This window comes from Salmo salar, chromosome ssa04, assembly GCF_905237065.1.
Source record: "Salmo salar chromosome ssa04, Ssal_v3.1, whole genome shotgun sequence".
Classification (NCBI taxonomy): domain Eukaryota; kingdom Metazoa; phylum Chordata; class Actinopteri; order Salmoniformes; family Salmonidae; genus Salmo; species Salmo salar.
The window spans coordinates 21,859,896-21,886,406 of record NC_059445.1 but is presented as its reverse complement, the minus strand read 5'-3'; the positions used below and the strand labels follow the sequence as shown (position 1 = coordinate 21,886,406).

Here is a 26,511-nt window from a genome sequence, read left to right as displayed (position 1 = left end):
GTAGGCAAGCACCATGGTCTTGTAGCAGATGCGAGCTTCAACTGGAAGCCAGTGGAGTGTGTGGAGGAGCGGGGTGACGTGAGAGAACTTGGGAAGGTTGAACACCAGACGGGCTGCGGCGTTCTGGATGAATTGTAGGGATTTAATGGCACAGGCAGGGAGCCCCGCCAACAGCGAGTTGCAGTAATCCAGACGGGAGATGACAAGTGCCTGGATTAGGACCTGCGCCGCTTCCTGTGTAAAGCAGGGTCGTACTCTGCGTGTAGTCCCGCTGGTAGTTGAGTGCCAACACAACAGTGAACGCAGTGCAGGAGTGAACGCAGTGCAGGAGTCAATCAGTTCCTGGCCACACACGCACACTGATGAAGAGAAAGATGGAGAGAAAGGAGGGAGGGAAAGGGAGAAAAGAGAAAGAAAGAGACAAAGATAGAGAGAGACAGTGATAGATTGAATAGCATTGGTATGCTTGTAAAATACACACAAATAATGAACAGACAATAAACAATCCTAAAATGGCGTCGCTGTGCGGCCGTTACCTTTCCCAGGAAGAGGACAAAGTCCCTCACGGTGTTGGTGGTGGCCAATCTGAGGGCATTCTCTACCAGGATGACGAAGGCGTCATGCGCCAGCGTACAGAAACTAGTGCTGTTGATCGGTGTCGCCGTGTACGCGTTCTGTGGTGAAAACAGACAAACATGAGACAGAAGTATCATCAATAACAATGTGTTATTGCTGTCATCTTGGAACGAGACTCCATTGTATAGTAAAATACATTGTTGTCAATTATATAATGTGTAATAGTAAAGATAATCAACAACTCAGATGACAATAAATCTGATTCTAATCAAACCCATACTTGATTCAGGTACGTTAGACACTTCTTCAGGCACTACAAATAGCAGATGCAGGCTTTCAGCATTCAGCGTCCACAGACATGTTCCTACAACAGAAAATACTTTCAGCTTTGGTCCTCCACCCTTTGTCTGGCGTGACTTGGTAAAATGGTAGTCATAAGATAAGTGAAAGGGAGTATGTTTAAAGGCAACATCTGGGATATTTCCTGCTGCTTATGTAGCCCTTTCCTGGAGTCAAATGACCTAGTGGCCTCATGGGTGGAATGTTATTCATATTTTCACAATTAATAATACAAATTATTTCCAAAAACAAGCCGTAAATCCAATGTTTCTTTGTCAAAGAGTTTTGTTATATTTAAGTCTTCTGTGATGTACATAAAGTTTAATATTGGGATGCAATCTCAAAATGGAATACATTTCAACTATATCTGACATGGTACACATGTCTTCTTTTTGTTGAGCCCATAACCATGTGTGTGAGGTGTATAGTTGTGTTTCAAAGTGGATATGTTTAAGACTAACAAGAAAGACCCTGATTTAGCCCACTACAATAAAAGGTTAATTAAGGATCAAATCTACCTAGACTGACAGTATTTGTGAATTCTATTGTAGTTGATGACTTTAGGAAACCTTCAATACATCTGCAGTAATTCCTTGTTTAACATCTCTGATTCACACTTTTGTATCAAGCATGAAGAGAGGTCAGACATGTGAAGGGTTAATTCTGTTCCAGAGCACAGATTAGCACTGGGTGGGGAGCAGCATGTCAAAGTCACTTTACTGAAGTGAAGTTAAAGTGTCTAGACGTACTGTACGTTGCCCACACAAGCAAACAGTCTCAATCTCTTCTGGAAAATCTGTGAAGACATCTTCTCAGTCTATTTTTTTTATACTACGGTATATAGTACTGATAAATTGGAGAAAGCGCCCACACTCTTTCACACACATAGACACATGTGAGTACAGATTTACAAGTACAGGTGAAGATGCATTCCACTGTGTGAGTTCTTGTATTCTAATGAATTCCTTTATTCTCTGGTTTTCTTTTCTCCTGTTTCGACTACAATACCTATGTTGAACTTTATTTTGTACATTGACTAATTTATACTGTATGCTGTATGGTTAAACAACTTGAATTAACATTGGTTAGAGTCTCTAAATGCCGCGTTGACAGTGGCACTGAAACTATCTAGAGCTGACTCATTCCAGGAAATAATTTATAGTTCCACCTTCTCTGTCTAGATATGGCTTCCTCCAGCAGTCGCCTGTCTGAAGAGCAGTTCCTGTGGTCTACATGTTTGGATGTGTTCACTGGAAAAGTTGCCTGTGATGTCTGCACCGGGATGAAGCGCAAGGCCCTGAAGTCCTGCCTGGTGTGTCAGACCTCTTACTGTAAGACTCACCTGGAGCCTCATCAGATAGCCCCACCCTTAAAGAGACACAAACTGATCGACCCTGTGGAGAACCTGGAAGACAGGATCTGTACAAAGTATGACCGACTCCTGGAGCTGTTCTGTAGGACTGACCAGACATGTGTGTGTCAGTTCTGCACTGAGGGAGACCACAAGACTCATGACACTGTCCCTATAGAGGAAGAGTGTGGAGAGAGGAAGGCTCAGCTGGGAAAAACTGAGGCGAAAGTGCAGCAGATTATCCAGGAGAGACTGAAGAAGGTTAAAGAGATCAAACTCTCAGTAGATCTCAGCCAGAGAGATGCAGAGAGGGAAATAGCAGAGAGCGTGCACGTCTTCACTGCTCTGGCGCTCTCCATTGAGAAAAGCCAAGCTGAGCACATTGAGGTGATTGAGGAGAAGCAGAAAGCAGTAGAGAGGCAGGCTGAAGGGTTCATTAAAGAGCTGGAGCAGGAAATCACTGAGCTAAAGAGGAGAAGCACTGATCTGAAGCAGCTCTCACACACTGAGGACCACCTCCAACTTCTCCAGAGCTTCCTATCCATAGTGTGCACACCTCAACCCACCAAGGACTGGTCTGAGATCAGTGTTCACAGTGATCTGTGTGTGGGAACTGTTAGGAAAGCAGTGTCTCAGCTGGAGGAGACACTGAATAAAGAGATGGAGAAGCTGCCTGAAGTCAAACTGAAGAGGATTCAGCAGTATGCAGTGGATGTGACTCTGGACCCTCACACATCACATCCTGAACTCATCCTGTCTGAAGATGGGAAACAACTAAGATGTGGAGACACACCACGTAATCTTCCTCCCAATCTAAAAAGGTTTGACCGTCATCGATTTGTCCTTGGAAAGGATGGCTTCTCCTCGGGAAGATTTTACTATGAGGTGACGGATAAGGGGAAGACTAGATGGAATTTAGGAGTGGCCAGAGAGGGGTTTATCACATTGAGCCCTGAACATGGACTTTGGACTGTGATACTAAGGGATGGGAATGTGTACCATGCCTTTACCTCCCACTCTATCCTCCTCTACCTGAGAAAGAAGCCCCAGAAGGTGGGGGTGTTTGTGGACAATGAGGAGGGTCAGGTCTCCTTTTATGATGTGGAGGCCAAGTCTCATATCTACTCTTTCACTGGCTGTGCCTTTACAGAGAAACTCTATCCACACTTCAGCCTTTCTTATAATGGTCAAAACTCAGCCCCTCTCATCATCTCTCCTGTCAATCACACACACTGATTAAACATTGGAAAGCAAACAGTTTTTCCTAACAGGTATTTTAAAATGCACATTTACAAATCATTACATGTATCAATATGTTTACGAATTAGTTCATTTAATCAGGTTGACATGTCATATGGTTAGCATATCCACTGATGTCCTCTGAAATTGTATCATCAAATTAAAAGGTAATCTGTTGTGTACATCTTAACATGGATAGTAAATGTTTGTATTTACTGAAAATGAAGACTATCAACTGGAATTAACTTATATAAAATAATTAATACAAGTCGTGTTGCTTCAATTATTCATGTAATTTACCCATATTTATTTTACAGAGGAAGATTATCCTTTAAAGTGATATTCCTTTTTCTCAGTTTTTATCTTATTCTCTCTCCAAGTGAATATGATGATAAAGGCCATACTCAGCCTTTGAACTGGTTGTGGATGTGTGTGAATGTGACAAAGTCCTTTAAGGACTTTAAAAGACTTTAAAGAGCGAATCTACAGTTGAAATAATAACAACGTGGGCTCCCCGCTTCTGTTTTGGTAAAAAGCTGAGGGATGGGCCTGGAGAAATGTAACCACTCTCAGATTAATAGACAGAGCTATGGTTACAAGGACTGAGCGTCCATGATATCACAATTATTGTTTTAACTGTGTTTTGAGGCTATACAGTGTTTGTTTACATTAACCATGTTTACAGACATTGGAGACAAACAAGCTTATATTTTGGGTTCTGTCACGCTCTGACCAGCAGAGGGAGTAATTGTATTCGTTTTGGTCAGGACGTGGCAGAGGGTTTGTGTTTTGTATGTATTTCTATGTTCTGTCTAGTTTAGTTTTTCTATGTTTAGGTTCGGGGGTTGGACTCTCAATTGGAGGCAGGTGTTTCTAGTTGCCTCTGATTGAGAGTCCTATATATAGGTGTGTGTTTGGATTGGGTTTTTGTGGGTAGTTGTATTTGCACTGCTGTTTGTTTAGCCTGCAAATCTGTTAGCTGTTGGTCTGTCTCTTGTTTTTTCCCGTTACTCACTTTAAATAATAATATTAAAGTATGAGTATTCAGGTACCCGCTGCGCCTTGGTCTCATCTCTTCGACAGCTGTGACAGGTTCTCATGGGGTGTGACAGTTGAACTGAGCTCATGAGGCATTTCTGTTATATTCTTTAAGAATCAATTGATATATCATTAATTTATAAGTAAAAAAAATTGATGGAACAGATTGTCTTTGAGCTGGTTGTGGATGTAGGTGAGGATGAGGTCCAGGGATCTCCACCAGGGTGATGATGAAGGAGCCTTTGGCCACATTGCCCAGGTTGTAGTGGGCCAGTTGCATCATGGAGGAGAGGATGGGATCAGGGCCAGTTGAGATTTATTCCTGATGTCCTCCACAGGGTACAGGAAAAGAGGGGTTGGAATATTATAAGTGATACAGGACAGACCTGGGTTCACAAGATATTTGTTTTATTTCAATTACTTTGAGCAGGTATTAAATTTTTTTTTTAACCTTTTAACTAGGCAAGTCAGTAAAGAACAAATTCGTATTTACAATGACAGCCTAGGAACAGGGGCAGAACAAATTATGTTTACCTTGTCAGCTCAGGGATTTGATCTAGCAACCTCCGATCTAGCAACTGATCTAGCCCAACGCTCTAACCACTAGCCTACCTGCCACCCCCAAGGTATGGAGTACCAGATGAGTGCAGTCTGTACTTTTGGGACTATTTAATTGTTCCCATTGCATCAGGAGAGTTCAATCAAGTGCAGCTAATGTGTTTCACAGAAAAACAAATGCTATGAACCCTGGGCTGACATAAGACAACCTCTTTTCTTTTAGGACCTGCATTTCATGAACTCAGCAAAAAAAGAAACGTCCCTTTTTGAGGACCCTGTCTTTCAAAGATAATTCGTAAAAATCCAAATAACTTCACAGATCTTCATTGTAAAGAGTTTAAACACTGTTTCCCCATGAACCATAAACAATTAATGACCATGCACCTGTGGAACGGTCATTAAGATACCAACAGCTTACAGACGGTAGGCAATTAAGGTCACAGTTATGAAAACTTAGGACACTAAAAATCAAATCAAATGTTATTGGTCACATGCACATGGTTAGCAGATGTTAATGCGAGTGTAGCGAAATGCTTGTGCTTCTAGTTCCGACCATGCAGTAATATCTAACAAGTAATCTAACAATTTCACAACAACTACCCTGTACACACAAGTGTGAAGGAATGAATAAGAATATATACATATAAATATATGGATGAGGGATGGCCGAACGGCATAGGCAGGATGCAGTAGATGGTATAGAGTACAGTATATATATTTGAGATGAGTAATGTAGAGTGTGTAAACATTATATAAAGTGGCATTGTTTAAAGTGACAAGTGATACATTTATTACATCCAATTTTTAATTATTAAAGTGGCTAGAGATTTGAGTCAGTATGTTGGCAGCAGCCACTCAATGTTAGTGATGGCTGTTTAACAGTCTGATGGCCTTGAGATAGAAGCTGTTTTTCAGTCTCTTGGTCCCAGCTTTGAATGCACCTGTACTGACCTTGCCTTCTGGATGATTATCGGGGTGAACAGGCAGTTGCTCGGGTGGTTGTTGTCCTTGATGATCTTTTTGGACTTCCTGTGACATCGGGTGGTGTAGGTGTCTTGGAGGGCAGGTAGATTGCCCCCGGTGATGCGTTGTGCAGACCTCACTACCCTCTGGAGAGCCTTGCAGTTGTGGGCGGAGCAGTTGCCATACCAGATGGTGATACAGCCCGACAGGATGCTCTCGATTGTGCATCTGTAAAAGTTTATGAGTGTTTTTGATGTTAAGCCAAATTTCTTCAGCCTCCTGAGGTTGAAGAGGTGCTGGTGCGCCTTCTTCACCACGCTGTCTGTGTGGGTGGACCATTTCAGTTTGTCCGTGATGTGTACGCCAAGGAACTTAAAAACTTTCCACCTTCTCCACTACTGTCCTGTCGATGTTAATAGGGGGGTGCTCCCTCTGCTGTTTCCTGAAGTCCACGATAATCTCCTTTGTTTTGTTGACGTTGAGTGTGAGGTTGTTTTCCTTTTAGCTCAGTTACATTAGCTTTCTTGGGAACAGGAACAATGGTGGCCTCCTTTGAGCATGTGGAACAGCAGACTGGGATAGGGATTGATTGAATATGTCCGTAAACACACCAGCCAGCTGGTCTGCGCATGCTCTGAGGACATGGCTAGGGATGCCGTCTGGGGGGGCAGCCTTGCGAGGATTAACAAGTTTAAATGTTTTACTAACGTTGGCTGCAGTGAAGGAGAGTCCGCAGGTTTTGGTAGCGGGCCTTGTCGGTGGCACTGTATTGTCCACAAAGCGAGCGAAGAAGTTGTTTAGTTTGTCTGGGAGCAAGACATCGGGGTCTGCGACGGGGCTGGTTTTCTTTTTATAGTTCATGATTGACTGTAAATCGTGCCACATTCCTCTCATATCTGAGCCGTTGTTTTGCGACTCTACTTTGTCTATATACTGACTCTTAGCTTGTTTGATTGCCCTGCGGAGGGAATAGCTACACTGTTTGTATTCGGTCATGTTTCCGGTCGCCTTGCCCTGATTAAAAGACGGGGTTCGCACTTTCAGTTTTGCGCGTATGCTGCCATCAATCCACGGTTTCAGGTTGGGCAAGGTTTTAATAGTCGCTGTTGGTACAACATCACTGATGCACTTGCTAATAAACTCGTGCACTGAATCAGCGTATACATCAACGTTGATGTTCGAAGCTATCCGGAACATATCCCAGTCCACGTGATCGAAGCAGTCTTGAAGCGTGGAATCAGATTGGTCGGACCAGCGTTGAACAGACCTGAGCACAGGCGTTTCCTCTTTAAGTTTCTGTCTATAGGCTGGGAGCAACAAAATGGAGTTGTGGTCAGATTTGCCGAGAGGAGGGTGAGGGATGGCTTTGTAAGCGTTGCGGAAGTTAGAGTAACAATGATCCAGAATTTTCCAAGCCCGGGTTGCTCATTCGATATGCTGATCAAATTTAGGGAGCCTTGTTTTCAGATTAGCCTTGTTAAAATCCCCAGCTACAATAAATGCAGCCTCAGGATATGTGGTTTCCAGTTTACATAGAGTCCAATGAAGTTATTTCAGGGCCGTCGAGGTGTTTGCTTGGGGGGGGATGTACATGACTGTGATTATAGTCGAAGAGAATTCTCTTGGTAGATAATGCGGTCGGCATTTGATTGTAAGGAATTCTAGGTCAGGTGAACAAAAGGACTTGAGTTCCTGTATGTTGTTATGATCACACCACGACTCGTTAATCATAAGGCACACACCCCCGCCCTTCTTCGTGCCAGAGAGATGTTTGTTTCTGTCGGCGCAATGCATGAAGAAACCAGGTGGCTGTACCGACTCTGACAATGTATCCCGAGTGAGCCATGTTTCCGTGAAACAATCTCTGATGTCTCTCTGGAAGGCAACCCTTGCTCGGATTTCGTCTACGTTGTTGTCAAGAGACTGGACGTTGGCTAGTAGTATACTTTGGAGCGGTGGGCGATGTGCCCGTCTACGGAGCCTGACCAGAAGACCGCTCCGTCTGCCGCGCCGTTGTTTTGGGTCGCCTGCTGGGATCCGACCCATTGTCCTAGGTGGTGGAACAAACAGAGGATCCGCTTCGAGAAAGTCGTATTCCTGGTCGTAACGTTGGTAAGTTGACGTTGCTCTTATATCCAATAGTTCCTCCCGGCTGTATGTAATGAGACTTAAGATTTCCTGGGGTAACAGTGTAAGAAATAATACATAATAAAACTAAATACTGAAGATACGAAATTCTAGGGACAGTAATGAGGCCTGCGTCTTGTGACCGTAGCGTATGTGTAGGTATGTACGGCAGGACCAAATCAGAGCGATAGGTAGGTATGTACGGCAGGACCAAATCAGAGTGATAGGTAGGAACAAGACAATGTAATGCTTTCTAGGTTAGCAGTAAAACCTTGGAATCACCTCTTGCCTTAACAGGAAGCCAGTGTAGAGAGGTTAGTACTGGAGTAGTATGATACAAAATGTGGTTCTGGTCAAGATTCTAGCAGCTGTGTTTAGCACTAACTGAAGTTTATTTAAATAGAGCATTGCTGAAGTCTAATCTAGAAGTGACAAAAGCATGGATTGACTTTTCTGCGTAATTTTTGGACATTCAGTTTCAGATTTTTGTAATGTTACGTAGATGGAAAAAAGCTGTCTTTGAAAGTCTTGATATGTTCATCAGAAGAGAGATCAGGGTCCTGAGTAACAGCGTGGTCCTTCACAGTTTTATTTGAGACGACTGTACAACCATCAAGATTAATTGTCAGATCTGACAGAAGCAACACAATCTCACACTCAATTTGTGCAAATATGTACAAAAAATATTTTAGCAATTTTCATGCGTTTTTGTGTGGTTTAATTCATGTGAAAAGACCCCAAAAATTGTGCGACTTCATTTGTAGGAAAAGACACATTTTTGTGAGACTTCATTCATAGGAAAATACATTTTTGGGGGGCAAACTTCGGAACAATCTTTTGAAAGTTATTAAAGCAATGCATGATGGGCAATGGTATTCCACACTGCCTTTTTTTATGTCCCACAATTATTTATATAATAAAACGAAACGTGTTAACAACCCAATATTGCTAATCAACCAAGGTGTCACTGAAATAATGATAATGTAATTGTAGCCTTACGTAGTTTTTTTTATTATTAATGCCAATACTGTTTTCTATGCTTTTCTAATACTTTCGGATACTGGTAGTCAGAAAGGCCCTTTTTCATGTAGGCAATACTAGGCCTAAAGGATTTTCTTCAAAATGCATATTCATATTTTGTGGCGCCTACATTACACAATTTTCTTCATAATGCATTTAATACAAGGCTCCACTTTTTCTTTTACATTACACCATTTCTTTCAGAATGCATTTTCTATAAGGCTATGTCAAATTTTATGAGGGTTGCCAGAATGGAGAAAAAAATAAGGATTTTTTTGAGGGGGGTTATCGATGAAGGTATTTGATTTGGGAATGGGGATATATATTTTTTTATGATGGGAAATTATAATACACACCATAATACACACACACGCACACACATGCATACACTCACGTTGTTTGTAGTCATGTTATAGCCAACTCATGACTTTTGTATGAATTATTTTTTATCAAATCTTTGTTTCTAGTTGTCATGCATTCATTATCTTTAACTGGTTAAATGTTTGTAGTTTGTATGTTTCAGTAATGATTAAGATGGTTAAATAGTCGTACATCTCTGCTTGATTTAGCTTTTGGTATATTTGGCATTTTTATACATAATCAGTTTTTCTACTGAAGAAAGCAATAATTAATCAACACACTACTGTAAATAAATGGACACTACCTGTTATAGAATGGAAATTGCTCTCCGTAAATGTCACGTCCTGACCAGTAAAGGGGTTATATGTTATTGTAGTTTGGTCAGGACGCGGCAGGGGGTGTTTGTTTAGAGTGTTCCGGGGTTTTTGGTCTATGTTCTAGGTTAGTGTTTTTCTATGTTCAGTCTAGTTTTTCTACTTCTATGTTTAGGATTTGTTGATTGACCTTCAATTGGAGGCAGCTGTTCCTCATTGCCTCTGATTGAAGGTCCTATGTATAGGGGTGTTTGTGCTATGGGGGTTTGTGGGTAGTTATCTCCTGTTTTGTGTCTGTGCACCTGACAGGACTGTTTAGTGTCGTTTGTTGTTTTGTATACGTGTTTCTTTAGTTTTTCCTTCTTTTAATAAAAATAAAGAAGATGAGTATACACGTTCCCGCTGCACCTTGGTCCAATCCTTACGACGCCCGTTACAGTAAATAAAAGATGAGAAATGCTCAGTCTGAAGACATTCGGCTATGGGCTTCACAGCCCTGTAATAATTATACAAGTTATATCAGCTAAAAAAGTGTTTATTTACGAACTATGGGGTATAAGAGGTTGGGAATAGGAGTATAGGAGAGTCAGAAATTAATTAAATACCCTCAACCCTATGCTGTGTTCAATGTCAGCAGCAATTTCCAGAGAGAAATGCTCAGTCTGAAGACATTCGGCTATGGGCTTCACAGCCCTATAACAATGATACAAGTTATATCCCCTTAAAATGGGTTTAATTACAACCTCTGGGGTATAACATGTTGGGCAAAGTGGTGTAGGAGAGTCTGACATATAAAACCTAACTTGAGTTCAGTCTTCACCAATGAGAACCAAGAGGGGCCTAGCTTCGTCCTTCATGACTGGGAAAGGCCTCGATTCAAGGTCGTAAAAAATCCTACTTCCATTTCATTAGATGGATCAACAGCAATTAATATTACAGGTTTGCATCCTAAAAAAAGGATAGTTGCGTTTTGCTGCATAACACACTTACATTATTTGTCTAACCCAGGTTATCAGATATAAGCTTCAGTAACAAAATAACACCATGGTTGTAATAACAGGTTGCTTGTAAATGTGTTGAATGTGTTTGTTTTGGGTCCACGCTGGTAGGTTAACTTATGTAAATTAGACAGACACAGAGGTTGTTCTTCTGAATAACAGGTCAGGGCATAGCACTTTCAGAACGCTTCTCACCTCTAGATCACGTAATGGGATGGGAGCTAGACAATTTAAAAATTGTTCCTAAGTTTTCCCCAAAACAATGTGTTTTCCTATGATTGACGTAGCACAAAACTGTGTGTATTTTCCTACGAATGAAGTGGCACAAATAAATTGTCACACGAATTAAGCCGCACAAAAACGCAGGAAAATGCACAAAATCTGCTGAAATACTTTTTGTACATATTTGCACAAATTGAGTGAGTTTTGATGTGCCACGTCTCCTCTGAAATATTATAATGAAATTAAAATGAAAACCTTTCTTTACATCGTAATATACTGATTTCACAAAACATTAGGACCCACCCCCCCTGTTGAGCGTGAAAAACCCAGCAGCATTGCAGTTCTTAGCACACTCAAACCGGTGCGCCTGGCAGCTACTACCATACCCTGTTCAAAGGCACTGAAATCTTGCGTCTTTCCCATTCACCCTCTGAATGGCACATGTACACAATCCATGTCTCAACTGTCTCAAGGTTTAAAAATCCTTCTTTAACATGTTTCCTCCCCTTCATCCACAGTGATTGAAGTGGATTTAATAAGTGATATCAATTAGGGATCATAGCTTTTCATCGACCCACAATGCTGACCTTCTTTGACAGAAGGAAAACTATCCCTCAAAGGGGAGCTAAACCAAAAAAACAACTTCTCTGGTTGAAAGCGGCCTACGTGGCATTTATTAGTATTCCAAAATTGACTACCAAGGGTACATAGGATAATTTGTCATAAAGTCAGTATCTTTCAAAACAGAGATTTGCGAGATTCTGTGAAATGTATGACGTTCCTTGGAAATGTGAGAGTTGAGTATGATTTCAATCATGCCCAGTCATGCCCACTTGGCCTCTAACACGGGATGGTAATTTCTAGGGAGAATTGTAACAAGGGAAGAGTGAATGGAAGAAAAGGTGCGCTGAGTGTGCTCTATTTAATCGTAGCATCAGAGTCAACCTATAGCCTGCCCATTTCCTTACAGACAGCAGAATTAACCATTGGCATGCGTGCCTCAGACTTGTTTACATTCATACAAGACATGGTCGCCAATGTAATGTTGAAAGAACGAGACTTGTTCATTATAAAATGCTTAGGTTTTTCCATCTCAAACATCCTCACATTTGTGAGATAACGTTAGCATCACAAACACAACTGTCATCAAAGCTACTCTAGAAAGGAGGAAATGCATAATGCGATTTGGGATTCTTGAACATTCACGTTGTCATGCTGCGTCACTTCATTCAACTCAAATGAAATTAAAAAGTAATCCAAGTTATTTTGCTTTAATTATTAATATCATTTAGGTCTAATGCTGACCTTTGACAGAAAGTGATACTATTTTTCTCTCCTAACTATTATTCGCTCTCAAAGGGAAGCTAATGATATGGCACATCCTTAGCCTTTGAGATGGTTGTGGATGTAGGTGAATGTGATAAAGGAGGTACTTTTCCTTTGAGCTGGTTGTGGATCTAAGTAAGGACGGCCACGTACCCAGGTGGTAGTGGGCCAGTCGCAGCATAGAGGACAGGATGGGGGTCAGGGTCAGCGGGGATTTATTCCTGATATCCACCACAGGGTAGAGGAAAATTAAGTTAGGAAATAGTCAAACTGATACAGGACAGACCTGGATTCCAATAGTATTTGTTTTCTTTCAGATACTTTGACCATTTGATTGAGCCTGTATATGGAGTGCCAGACATTGACATTTAAAAATTATATTTCTATGGTGCCAGATTGGTGGGGTTGTACTTTTGGGACTATTCTATTGGTTATAATGCACCAGGGAAGCTCAATCAAGTGCAGCTAACGTACTAGACAGAATACAAAATACACTTTGAAACCTGGTATGATACAGGGAAATTTCCATTTCAACACATCATAATTACAAGCATTTAATTTAATTCAATACTTTATTGTTGGGTAAATGTACATTATTGTTTTTATATTTGGGTGTATTGTTTTATTGTTTCTCCCTCTTAGTGGATATCTTAGTGGCATACAGACACAAACCCATGTTCAAGATTGAACTGATTCTCTCTTGCCCCACAGATCTCACACAGACAAGAGGACCATGATTGTTTTCGTTTTCTTTTATTAATATGCAAAACAAAAGTATAACAATTCTGTTATATAACAAAAACTCATGAAGGGAATAGAGATACAGTCATAAGGAATCCTGTTTTCTATGGATAGAGTATTACAAACTCAGTAAGCAGTAATGACTCAATGTTGCCACAATTTAGGGATTGTCAGTTATGATCATGCATTGCCTCTGACATAAGACAACCTCAGTACTTGTAGGACCTGCATGTCATACATTAGAGTAATATAAAATGTTCTTATTAGAGTAAATGGATATTTCATATTTGATCCACCGTAGTAACATGATCCTATAAGCAGGCGTGGGAGAACACCTTGCACAATGGAGTTTTTTCAGACAGAGAAGTGCCTGTTAATCATCAAATGCCTTTCGGTTTCAGTCTCCTGGTTTGGTCAAGCAAAAGTCCCTCCTCCTTGAGTCTACAACAATAAACAAATGGAGTGTTAAACTTTACTATTGTCTTCATCAGCATCATCATTTTGAGTACATGACTCTAGATTATGGAGATAAATGAATGTATTCTCTGTTGGAAAAGTATTGTTAACTCACCATAGGCTTCATCACACGACCGTCTCCATCTGCCTCGGGCCGATCCCATCCCTCCATATTCTTACTGTTCTCTACGAACTCCTAAAGAGAGAGAAAGGGAGAAAGAAGAGACGGTGAATGTGTGTTAAATGTTGAGACAATAGCGGGCAAGTATCGTAAATGCTAACAAGGCGAGTTCAATGTAATATGTGCATAAAAACACTATTTACCATATAGAAATGGATTAAAGTGATATTCTGTAAAACCATTCAGGTACGTTAGACACTTCTTCAGGTACCACAAGCAGCAGATGCAGGATTTCAACAAACACAGGCAGTTTCCTACAAACAGAAAATAGATTCAGCTTTAGTTCTCCAACCATTTTCTGACTTGACTTGGTAGAATCGAAAGTGAGTATGTTTAAAGGAATAATCTGAAAATAATATTTCCTGCTCTTTATGTAGCCCTTTCCTGAAGTCAAATGACCTCGTGACCTCATGGTTGGAATGTTATTCATATGTTTCAACAAGCCCAAAATCCGGTGTTGCTATGTCAAACAGTTTTGTTGTATTTCAGTCTTCTGTGATGTATATAAAGTGTACTATTGGGATGTAAACTCAAAATGTATTACATTTCAACTCTATATCTGACATGGTATAAGTGTATTATTTTTGTTAAGCCCATAACCATGTGTGTGAGGTGTATACTTTCGTTTCAAAATAGATTTGTTAAAGACTAACAAGAAACACTCTGCGACCCTGATTTAGCCCACTGCAGTAAAAGGTTAATTAAGGATCAAATCTACCTAGACTGACAGTATTTGTTCATCCCCTGTGAATTCTATTGTAGTTGATGCCTTTAGAAAACCTTCATTACATCTGCAGTAATTCCTTCTTTTGTATCAAGAATGTATCAAAAATGAAAAGAGATCAGACATGTGAACAGTTAACTGTTCCAGAGCACAGATTAGCACTGGGTGGGAGCAGCATGTCAACGTCACTTTACTGAAGTGAAGCTGAAGTATATAGACATACTATATGTGCCCACACAAGCAAACGGTCTCAAACTCTTCTGAAAAATCTGCTACGACAGTCGTTTTTTTATACTACAGTATATAGAACCAATAAATCTGAGAAAGCACCCCACACTCTGCCGCAAACACATAGATACAGGTGAGTAGATATTTACAAGGGCAGGTGAAGATAAATGCTACTGTGTGAATTATTGTATTTTAATGAATTCCTGTATTCTCCGGTTTTCTTTTCTCCTGTGTTTGACTACAGTACCTATGTTTAACTTTATTTTGTACTTAGACTAATTTATATTGTATGGTTAAACATCTTGAATCAACATTGCTTGGTGTCTCTAAATTCCGTGTTGACAATGACACTGAAATGATCAAGAGCCGAATAATTCCAGGGAATAATTCAGAGTTCCACCTTCTCTGTTTAGATATGGCTTCATCCTGCATTCTCCAATCTGAAGAGCAGTTCCTGTGCTCTATATGTCTGGATGTGTTCACTGAGCCAGTCACCACTTCATGTGGACACAACTTCTGCATTGCCTGTATCACAAAGTACTGGAAAAGCATGGACCTGTGTCGATGTCCACTGTGTAATGAGAAATTCTCCAGACGACCTAAGCTTCGTGTCAACACAACTTTCAGAGAGGTTGTAGAGAATTTTAAAAAGATGAGAAACAGAGGTAAAGATGAGTCCCCTGCCAAACGTATAAAAGTGTCCTGTGATGTCTGCACTGGGACGAAGCGCAAGGCCCTGAAGTCCTGCCTGGTGTGTCTGGCTTCCTACTGTGAGACTCACCTGGATCCTCATCAGATAGCCCCACCCTTAAAGAGACACAAACTGATCGACCCTGTGAAGAACCTGGAAGACCGGATGTGTAAGAAGCATGGAAGACTCCTGGAGCTGTTCTGTAGGACTGACCAGACATGTGTGTGTCAGTTCTGCACTGAGGGAGACCACAAGACTCATGACACTGTCCCTATAGAGGAAGAGTGTGTAGAGAGGAAGGTTCAGCTGGGGAAAACTGAGGCAGAAGTGCAGCTGATTATCCAGGAGAGACTGAAGAAGGTTAAAGAGATCAGACTCTCAGTAGATCTCAGCAAGAGAGATGCAGAGAGGGAGACAGCAAAGAGCGTGCAGGTCTTCACTGCTCTGGTGCGCTCCGTTAAGAAAAGCCAGGTTGAGCTTGTTCAGGTAATTAAGGAGAAGCAGAAAGCAGTAGAGAGGCAGGCTGAAGGGTTCATTAAAGAACTGGAGCAGGAAATCACTGAGCTAAAGAGGAGAAGAACTGATCTGAAGCAGCTCCCACACACTGAGGACCACCTCCGACTTCTCCAGAACTACCCATCCCTAATGTACAAACCTCCACCCACCAAGGTCTGGTCTGAGATCAGTGTTCACAGAGATCTGTGTGTGGGGACTGTGAGGAGCGCTGTGTCTCACCTGGAGGATATACTGAATAAAGAGATGGAGAAGCTGCCTGAAGTCAAACTGAAGAGAAATCAGCAGTATGCAGTGGATGTGACTCTGGACCCTGATACAGCAAACCCTTGGCTCATCCTGTCTGAGGATGGGAAACAAGTAAAACATGGAGACACACCACAGAATCTTCTAGACAATCCAAAAAAGTTTGATTGTGATCCGTTTGTCCTTGGAAAGGATGGCTTCTCCTCAGGAAGATTTTACTATGAGGTGACGGTTAAGGGTAAGGCTAGATGGAATTTAGGAGTGGCCAGAGAGTCCACTGACAGGAAGGGGATTATCACACTGAGACCTGAGGATGGACTCTGGACTGTGTCCCGAAGGGATGAGAATGTGTACCTTAACTGTACCTCACCCCCTGTCGTCCTCTCCCTGAGAAAGAAGCCCCGGAAGGTGGGTGTCTTTGTGGACTATGGGGAGGGTCTCGTCTCCTTTTATGATGTGGAGGCCAAATCTCATATCTACTCTTTCACTGGCTGCACCTTTACAGAGAAACTCTTTCCATACTTTGGCCCTTCTGATAATGATGATGGTCAAAACTCAGCCCCTCTCATCATTGCTCCTGTCAATCATACATACTGATTAAACAATGCAGTGCGAACAGTTAATTAACTAATTACATTTACATATCATTAAATATATTTAGTCAGTTGACATGAAATGTGAATAAAATTTCCATGGATATCCTCTGAAATCTCATAATGAAATTAAAATTGAAACTTCTTTACTCTTTAGGGACAGATTAAATATTACTAGGGGAGGGGTGCCACAACATAGGGGAGGGTTGTCAAACCTTTTTTATTTCTTTGGGTAGGGCACAGGTGAGGGTAGTGCGTTTTTTCCATGGTTTACATTCGCCATTCTTCTCATATTTTCTCTGTAAACATTGGCTTGACTTACTTTTGATATTACCCTAATTAAGTTTAGAAACATTTGGGAAAGGTTTGGTATGGTGTGGCTATTAAGCTTTAGCTACTGCAGGCCTATGATATGAAGGCAGTGCACCCCTGTCACGTTGTAAAAATGATTGGAGACAGGCGCAGGAATACATGACACCTCAAGCCATTGTAAATCTTAAGGCAGCAGACAAATCCTTTGTCCTGTCAGTGGAGGATTGGAATGTATGGTTGGCCTATGGAGAACCTACCGCAGAGCTGTAACATGGAATAAATGGACTTTGGTACATATTTTATCAGCTGAAATGATGGTAACAATGCTAGATGACATATGAAAATGAATGTTGTTTTTGTTATGTTATTAAAAGTTAAATGACGACATTATAACGGAAAGATTGTAACTTGACAGGTTTTCATAATATGTACGTGATGTTTACAAACTGTGCGCTGTGTAGAAAATATCCAGATCAAAGAGAATATTTTTGTAACAATTAACTATTATTTAATTGTCTAACGAGACCATAGTACATTGTGATACCTTGCCTCGTAACTAGATACGCCCCAGAGAACTTGCCATATAGACCGAAATGCCCCTTTGTGACCCGGGGGTATAAGAATGTACATACCACAATAAAACGGACCACAGCTGCAGCGTGATCTAAGATAGTCACAACCCCACAAACTCAATATGAGGAAGAGGACAAAGGAACCTCTTAACAATCAAGGCTACGGTTGCTTACTGTATCTAAGAAAGGGGAATTCAAGAAGAACCAGCTAGTTATTCTCTTCAAATCCTCGGTTGTCTACACGGCCCTCCTACCAAAGCTGGGAGCGTCGACACGGTTGATTATCCTCCGAATAAGACTACTCTCACAGAACGAGTGCAAGGAAACAGACAACCAACAGAAAGGACATTGTGACATCGTGTGGACAATCAGAGACTTACACCCGGTAACGAAGGAGACAGCCATCAGATGAAAAGGGCTTCGGCCATCCTATCCCAATAAGCGGAACTCGGTCCACGTAAATATACCCAAAAGAGACTTTCAACAAGTAAATACATTCATTATAATTCTGACCCATAAGAGCGGTAGTTCGGGGCAAGGTGTTAGGGCTAAACTAAGCAGGTTAAAAATGTATCCATGTGTGCTTTTCTCTTGTTCGCTCTCTCTCTCTCTCTCTCTCTCTCTCTCTCTCTCTCTCTCTCTCTCTCTCTCTCTCTCTCTCTCTATTGGTGTTGGTCCGCTAGGGATCGGTTTCATTGTATTAAGTTCTAATCAATGGCCTAGACTGTTTGTGTATGTGTATCTTATATTATCATTTAGCTTGTTAGTAAATAAATAATCAACTTAATTTGTGTGGTACGGAATGATTTAGCGAGACCCAGGGTTTGTGCAGATTTAAGAATTATGCGACGTTCAGAATGAGCCTTAAGAGGAAATGAATTAATTGCCGGCTGCTATGAAATCGATATTCTGATATTCTTTGAGTTAATTTTGGAAACGGTAACTCATTAAACAAACTTTTCTCATGGTGCCCCAGGTTACTGAGTTAATGGTTTCCTGATTAATCTAATCACGTAATTATAAACACAGTTAATTGTTCGATGAATATCAGTCGTCAGATTAATGACCAACGTTACGACGTGTATTTGAGCTTGTGTCCTCAAAAGTGACAATATTCAGCAATTTATAATTATTTTTACCAGTTAAATTTGAACCTTTCTTGGAGTATGCAGCATTATTAGTTATTGTTTGTCCTCTCATGATAAATAATTACTGCTGTGACCACTGTGCTGGAAATTTATGTTTGTGCTTTTCTAATAACAAATGTATGTGTTCATGCAAGTGACTGACTGAACAAATCCTCACTATCAGTAGCTTCAATTTGGCAATTTGAGAACGAAATATATCTCAGATTCAAGATCTCAGCTTAGAGAGAAGAAGCCTCGTAAGGTATTTGTCACGATGGCATAAATGATTCGGGAGACAGGTGCAGGAATGCGTAATAGGGGTTTTTATTCAGCCCAAATTACTGCGTGCCGTGTAAAGGCACGGGGATGAAGACCAAACATACACGTAACAAAACACAGGGTAGAAACCCAAAACAAAAGAGCGAGGAGTACCTCAAATAAAAACACACGCGCACAATGATTAACTGCGCAATCCACAATGGCACGAAAGCCAAAACCCACAGGTCAGGTACTCACACGCACCAATGGACATTGTAACAATAATGGACGGCCCAATGAAAACCAAAGGGCACACTTATACAAGTACTAATCAGTGGAATAGGGGAGGTTGGTCATTGTTAGTGAATGTACACTATGCATGGTTTCTGGTTAAATTTGTTTAAAATTGTTTATATTTGGGTATATTGTTTTATTTTTTCTCCCTCTTAGTGGATATCTTAGTGGCATACAGACACAAACCGATGTTCAAGATTGATCTGATCTGATCCTCTCTTGCCCCACAGCTCTCACAAAGACAAGAGGACATTGATTGTTTTTGTTTTCTTTTATTAAAATGCAAAAAAAGGTATAACAATTCTGTTATATATCAAAAACTCATAAAGGGAATAGACATACAGTCATAGGGAATCCTGTTTTCTATGGATAGAGTTTTACAAGCTTAGTAAGCAGTAATGAGTCAATGTTGCCACAATTTAGGGATTGTCAGTTATGATCACGCATTGCCTCTGACATGACAACTTTAGTACTTGTAGGACCTGCATTTCATACATTATAGTAATATAAAACATCCTCAGAGTAAGAGGCTCGTTCATATTTGATCCACCGTAGTAACATGATCCTGTTATCAGGCGTGGGACAAGATCTTGCACAAATTTAGAATAAAAAGAATGTCCATGCAAGAAGACTTTGAACAAGGTGTGATGGAGTTATTTCAGACAGAAAAGCACCTGTTAATCATCTGTTATGCTAGTCAGTTGTATTTGTCAAAACTGTATTATAAAAGGAGCAACGCGGCACAAGTAGCAACCATGATCGTCATTACCACAATCTAAAAATACATTTGATGTACAAACACTTGTAGTGTACGGAAATAGTGCTTAATAACAGTGGTGACATGGAATGCATTCCAATAATCTAACAATACTTTCACCCACAAGAGGCTAAACAAAACATACTTTACAACCTGTAAACTAGAACCAAACTACACTAACAGTATTTTTTAATTAAGTACTTTTGTTATATAAAAAGGTGTATCAAAAAGGCATTTTGCTTTTAAAAATAACAAAGCTTTCATGTAAAGTGTGCCATAAATTAATAAACAGGTTATCAAAAATATTGTAGTCTCTGTGACTGGAGTGATATCATGGTAAACCTGTTATACATGGATTTAAGAAAACGCTTGGAATGTCTTTTGGTTTCCATCTTCTGGTTTGGTCAAGCAAAAGTCCCTCCTTGAGTCTACAACAATAAACAAATGGAGTGTTAAACTTTGTTGGAAAAGTATTGTTAACTCACCGTGGGCTTCATCTCACGACCGTCTTCATCTGCCTCGGGCCGATCCCATCCCTCCATATTCTTACTGTTCCCTATGAACTCCTAAAGAGAGAGCGAGAGAGAAAGAAGAGACGGTGAATGTGTGTTGGATGTTGAGACAATAGCGGGCAAGTATCGTAAATGCTAACAAGGCGAGTTCTGTGAAATATGTGCATAAACACTATTTACCGTATAGAAATGGATTAAAGTGGTATTCTGTAAAACCATTCAGGTACGTTAGACACTTCTTCAGGTACCACAAGCAGCAGATGCAGGATTTCAACAAACACAGGCAGTTTCCTACAAACAGAAAATACATTCAGCTTTAGTACTCCACCCATTGTCTGACATATACATTTACATTTACGTCGTTTAGCAGACGCTCTTATCCAGGGCAACTTACAAATTGGTGCATTAACCTTATGATATCCAGTGGAACAACCACTTTACAATAGTACATCTATATCTTTTTTTGGGTGGGGGGGTTAGAAGGATTACTTTATCCTATCCCAGGTTTTCCTTAAAGAGGTGGGGTTTCATTGTGTCTCCGGAAGGTGGTGATTGACTCCGCTGTCCTGGCGTCGTGAGGGAGCTTGTTCCACCATTGAGGTGCCAGAGCAGTGAACAGTTTTGACAGAGCTGAGCGGGAACTGTGCTTCCGCAGAGGTAGGGAGTGCGAGCAGGCCAGAAGTGGATGAACGCAGTGCCCTTCTTTGGGTGTAGGGACTGATCAGAGTCTGAAGGTATGGAGGTGCCGTTCCCCTCACAGCTCCGTAGGCAAGCACCATGGTCTTGTAGCAGATGCGAGCTTCAACTGGAAGCCAGTGGAGTGTGCGGAGGAGTGGGGTGACGTGAGAGAACTTGGGAAGGTTGAAAACCAGACGGGCTGCTGCGTTCTGGATGAGTTGTAGGGGTTTAATGGCACAGGCAGGGAGCCCTGCCAGCAGCGAGTTGCAGTAATCCAGACGGGAGATGACAAGTGCCTGGATTAGGACCTGCGCCGCTTCCTGTGTAAGGCAGGGTCGTACTCTGTGAATGTTGTAGAGCATGAACCTACAGGTCCGGGTCACCGCCTTGATGTTAGCGGAGAATGACAGGGTGTTGTCCAGGGTCACGCCAATGCTCTTAGCACTATGGGAGGAGGACACAATGGAGTTGTCAACCGTGATGGCGAGATCATGGAACGGGCAGTCCTTCCCCGGGATGAAGAGCAGCTCCGTCTTGCCGAGGTTCAGCTTGAGGTGGTGATCCGTCATCCACACTGATATGTCTGCCAGACATGCAGAGATGCGATTCGTCACCTGGTTATCAGAAGTGGGAAAGGAGAAGATTAATTGTGTGTCGTCTGCGTAGCAATGATAGGAGGGACCATGTGAGGATATGACAGAGCCAAGTGACTTGGTGTATAGCGAGAATAGGAGAGGGCCTAGAACTGAGCCCTGGGGGACACCAGTGGTGAGAGCACATGGTGCGGAGACGGATTCTCGCCACGCCACCTGGTAGGAGCGACCTGTCAGGTAGGACGCAATCCAAGAGTGAGCCGCATGAGATGCCCAACTCAGAGAGGGTGGAGAGGAGGATCTGATGGTTTACAGTATCAAAGGCAGCAGATAGGTCTAGAAGGATGAGAGCAGAGGAGAGAGAGTTAGCTTTAGCAGTGCGGAGAGCCTCCGTGACACAGAGAAGAGCAGTCTCAGTTGAATGACCAGTCTTGAAACCTGACTGATTTGGATCAAGAAGGTCATTCTGAGAGAGATAGCAAGAGAGCTGGCCATGGACGGCACGCTCAAGAGTTTTGGAGAGGAAAGAAAGAAGGGATACTGGTCTGTAGTTGTTGACATCGGAGGGATCGAGCGTAGGTTTTTTGAGAAGGGGTGCAACTCTCGCTTTCTTGAAGACGGAAGGGACGTAGCCAGTGGTCAAGGATGAGTTGATGAGCGAGGTGAGGTAAGGGAGAAGGTCTCTGGAAATGGTCTGGAGAAGAGAGGAGGGGATAGGGTCAAGCGGGCAGGTTGTTGGGAGGCCGGCCCGGCCGTCACAAGTCGAAGATTTCATCTGGAGAGAGAGGGGAGAAAGAGGTCAAAGCATAGGGTAGGGCAATGTGAGCAGGACCAGCGGTGTCGTTTGACTTAACAAACGAGGATCGGATGTCGTCAACCTTCTTTTTAAAATGGTTGACAAAGTCGTCCGCAGAGAGGGAGAAGGGGGGAGGGGGAGGAGGATTCAGGAGGGAGGAGAAGGTGGCAAAGAGCTTCCTAGGGTTAGAGGCAGATGCTTGGAATTTAGAGTGGTAGAAAGTGTCTTTAGCAGCAGAAACAGAGGAAGAAAATGTGGAGAGGAGGGAGTGAAAAGATGCCAGGTCCGCAGGGAGGCTAGTTTTCCTCCATTTCCGCTCGGCTGCCCAGAGCCCTGTTCTGTGAGCTCGCAATGAGTCATCAAGCCACGGAGCAGGAGGGGAGGACCGAGCCGGCCGGGAGGATAGGGGACATAGAGAGTCAAAGGATGCAGAAAGGGAGAAGAGGAGGGTTGAGGAGGCAGAATCAGGAGATTGGTTGGAGAAGTATTGAGCAGAGGGAAGAGATGATAGGATGGAAGAGGAGAGAGTAGCAGGAGAGAGAGAGCGAAGGTTGCGACGGCGCAATACCATCTGTGTAGGGGCAGAGTGAGTAGTGTTGGAGGAGAGCGAGAGGGAAAAGGATACAAGGTAGTGGTCGGAGACTTGGAGGGGAGTTGCAGTGAGATTGGTAGAAGAACAGCATCTAGTAAAGATGAGGTCAAGCGTATTGCCTGCCTTGTGAGTAGGGGGGACGGTGAGAGGGTGAGGCCAAAAGAGGAGAGGAGTGGAAAGGAGGCAGAGAGAAATGAGTCAAAGATAGATGTAGGGAGGTTAAAGTCACCCAGAATTGTGAGGGGTGAGCCATCCTCAGGAAAGGAACTTATCAAGGCGTCAAGCTCATTGATGAACTCTCCAAGGGAACCTGGAGGGCGATAAATGATAAGGATGTTAAGCTTGAATGGGCTAGTGATTGTGACAGCATGGAATTCAAAGGAGGAGATAGACAGATGGGTCAGGGGAGAAAGAGAGAATGTCCACATGGGAGAGATGAGGATTCCAGTCCCGCCACCCTGCTGACCAGATGCTCTCGGGGTATGCGAGAACACATGGTCAGACGAGGAGAGAGCAGTAGGAGTAGCAGTGTTTTCTGTGGTAATCCATGTTTCCGTCAGCGCCAAGAAGTTGAGGGACTGAAGGGTAGCATAGGCTGAGATGAACTCTGCCTTGTTGGCCGCAGACCGGCAGTTCCAGAGGCTGCCGGAGACCTGGAACTCCACGTGGGTCGTGCACGCTGGGACCACCAGGTTAGAGTGGCAGCGGCCATGCGGTGTGAAGCGTTTGTGTGGCATGTGCAGAGAGGAGAGAACAGGGATAGACAGACACATAGTTGACAGGCTACAGGAGAGGCTATGCTAATGCAAAGGAGATTGGAAAGAAAATTAACTAAACAACTGGGGAAGCGAGAGAGCAGGGCCTCCCTCACTATCCATTTGCTGAAACACTCAAATATAACTATTCCAACTTCCACTTCATTGACTGCAGCTCAGCATTCAACACCATAGTACCCACCAAGCTCATCATCAATCTCGAGGCCCTTGGTCTGAACCCCACCCTGACCAACTGGGTACTGGACTTCCTGACGGGTCGCCACCAGGTGGTGAAGGTAGGCAACAACACCTCCTCTTCGCTGATCCTCAACACTGGGGCTCCACAAGGGTGCATGCTCAGCCCCATCCTGTATTCCCTGTTCACCCATGACTGCGTGGCCACGCACGCCTCCAACTCAATCATCAAGTTTGCAGACGACACACAGTAGTAGGCTTGATTACCAACAACGATGAGACAGCATACAGGGAGGAGGTGAGGGCTCTGGGAGTGTGGTGTCAGGAAAATAACCTCTCACTCAACATCATCAAAACTAAGGAGATGATCGTGGACTTCAGAAAACAGCAGAGGGAGCACCCCCTTATCCACGTCGATGGGACCGCAGTGGAGAAGGTGGAAAGCTTCAAGTTCCTTGGCATACACATCGCTGACAAACTGAAATGGTCCACCCACACAGACAGTGTGGTGAAGAAGGCACAACAGCGCCTCTTCAACCTCAGGAGGCTAAATAAATTTGGCTTAACACCTAAAACCCTCACAAACCTTTACAGATGCACAATTGAGAGCATCCTGACGGGCTGTGTCACCACCTGGTACGGCAATTGCAGCGCCCACAACCGCAAAGCTGTCCAGAGGGAGGGGCGGTCTGCCCAACACATTACCGGGGGCAAACTTCCCGCCCTCCTGGACACCTACAGCCCCCGATGCCATAGGAAGGCCAAAAAGATCATCAAGGACATCAACCACCCAAGCCACTGCCTGTTCACCCTGCTATCATTCAGAAGGCGAGGCTAGTACAGGTGCACAAAGCTGGGACTGAGAGACTGATAAACAGCTTCTATCTCAAGGCCATCAGACTGCTAATCAGCCATTACTAGCACATCAGCAATGGCTAGAGCTGCCTATAGACAGATTAGGAATCACTGGCCACTTTTAGAAATGGATCACTAGCCACTTTAATAATGGTTCCGTATTTAGCATTACTCATCTCATATGTATAAACTGCACTCCAAACTATTCTACGGTATCTTAGTCACGTTTAAATTGTTTACATAATGCGTCACCCATCTCATATGTTTATACTGTATTGTATTCTATACTACACCACTGACTGTTAAACAGCCATCTCCAGCACATCAAAGGCTGCTGCCTAAAGACATAGATTAAGAATCACTGGCCACTTTAAGGAAATATGTCATAGGCGTCATAAGGATTGGACCAAGGCGCAGCGGGTATAGTGCTCATCTTCTTAATTTATTTAAAGATAACACTTAAACAAAATAAACAAAACGACGAAACAGTTCCGTAACGCAACACAGGCTATACAGGAAACAACCACCCACAAAACACAAGGGAAACAAACACAACTAAATATGGCCTCCAATTAGAGACAACGACAACCAGCTGCCTCTAATTGGAGGTCATTGCCAAAAACCCAACATAGAAATAGAAAACTAGATTTAAACATAGAAATATAAAACATAGAACCTAAACCAAAAACACCAAAACAAACACCCCCTGCTACGCCCTGACCAAACTACAATGACAAATAACCCCTTTTACTGGTCAGGACGTGACAAAATGAAACACTAGCCACTTTAATAATGTCTTTGTATCTTGCATTACCCATCTTATATGTAAATACTGTACTCCATGATATTCTACGGTATCTTAGGCACTTTAATTGTTTGTAAATATTGCATCACCCACATCATATGTACAGGGAGGGAAAAAAGTATTTGATCCCCTGCTGATTTTGTACGTTTGCCCACTGACAAAGAAATGATCAGTCTATAATTTTAATAGTAGGTTTATTTGAACAGTGAGAGACAGAATAACAACAAAAAAATCCAGAAAAACACATGTCACAAATGTTATAAATTGATTTGCATTTTAATGAGAGAAATAAGTATTTGACCCCCTCTCAATCGGAAAGATTTCTGGCTCCCAGGTGTCTTTTATACAGGTAACGAGATGAAATTAGAAGCACACTCTTAAAGGGAGTGCTCCTAATCTCAGTTTGTTACCTGTATAAAAGACACCTGTTCACAGACGCAATCAATCAGATTCCAAACTCTCCACCATGGCCAAGACCAAAGAGCTCCCCAAGGATGTCAGGGACAAGATTGTAGACCTACACAAGGCTGGAATGGACTACAAGACCATCGTCAAGCAGCTTGGTGAGAAGGTGACAACAGTTGGCGCGATTATTCGCAAATGGGA

The 26,511-nt window shown here is 42.4% G+C and overlaps 2 protein-coding genes across 2 annotated transcripts; both read left to right on the top strand.

Annotated features, from left to right (window-relative positions):
• Positions 1–2,102: 2,102 nt before the first annotated feature.
• LOC106602523 (zinc finger protein RFP-like) lies at positions 2,103–3,511 on the top strand. The gene has a single exon (XM_014195200.2). The coding sequence runs from the start codon at positions 2,198–2,200 to the stop codon at positions 3,500–3,502; it is 1,305 nt and encodes a 434-aa protein (XP_014050675.2). The 5' UTR covers positions 2,103–2,197; the 3' UTR covers positions 3,503–3,511.
• An 11,665-nt stretch (positions 3,512–15,176) lies between these two features.
• Positions 15,177–18,245, top strand: LOC106602571 (E3 ubiquitin-protein ligase TRIM39-like). Its single transcript, XM_045716654.1, has one exon. The coding sequence runs from the start codon at positions 15,177–15,179 to the stop codon at positions 16,806–16,808; it is 1,632 nt and encodes a 543-aa protein (XP_045572610.1). The 3' UTR covers positions 16,809–18,245.
• The last annotated feature ends 8,266 nt before the right edge of the window (positions 18,246–26,511 follow it).

Excerpts from the sequence above, each read along its gene's own strand:
- LOC106602523 (XM_014195200.2), top strand. The coding sequence starts at position 2,198 with ATGAAGCGCAAGGCCCTGAAGTCCTGCCTGGTGTGTCAGACCTCTTAC.
- LOC106602571 (XM_045716654.1), top strand. The coding sequence starts at position 15,177 with ATGGCTTCATCCTGCATTCTCCAATCTGAAGAGCAGTTCCTGTGCTCT.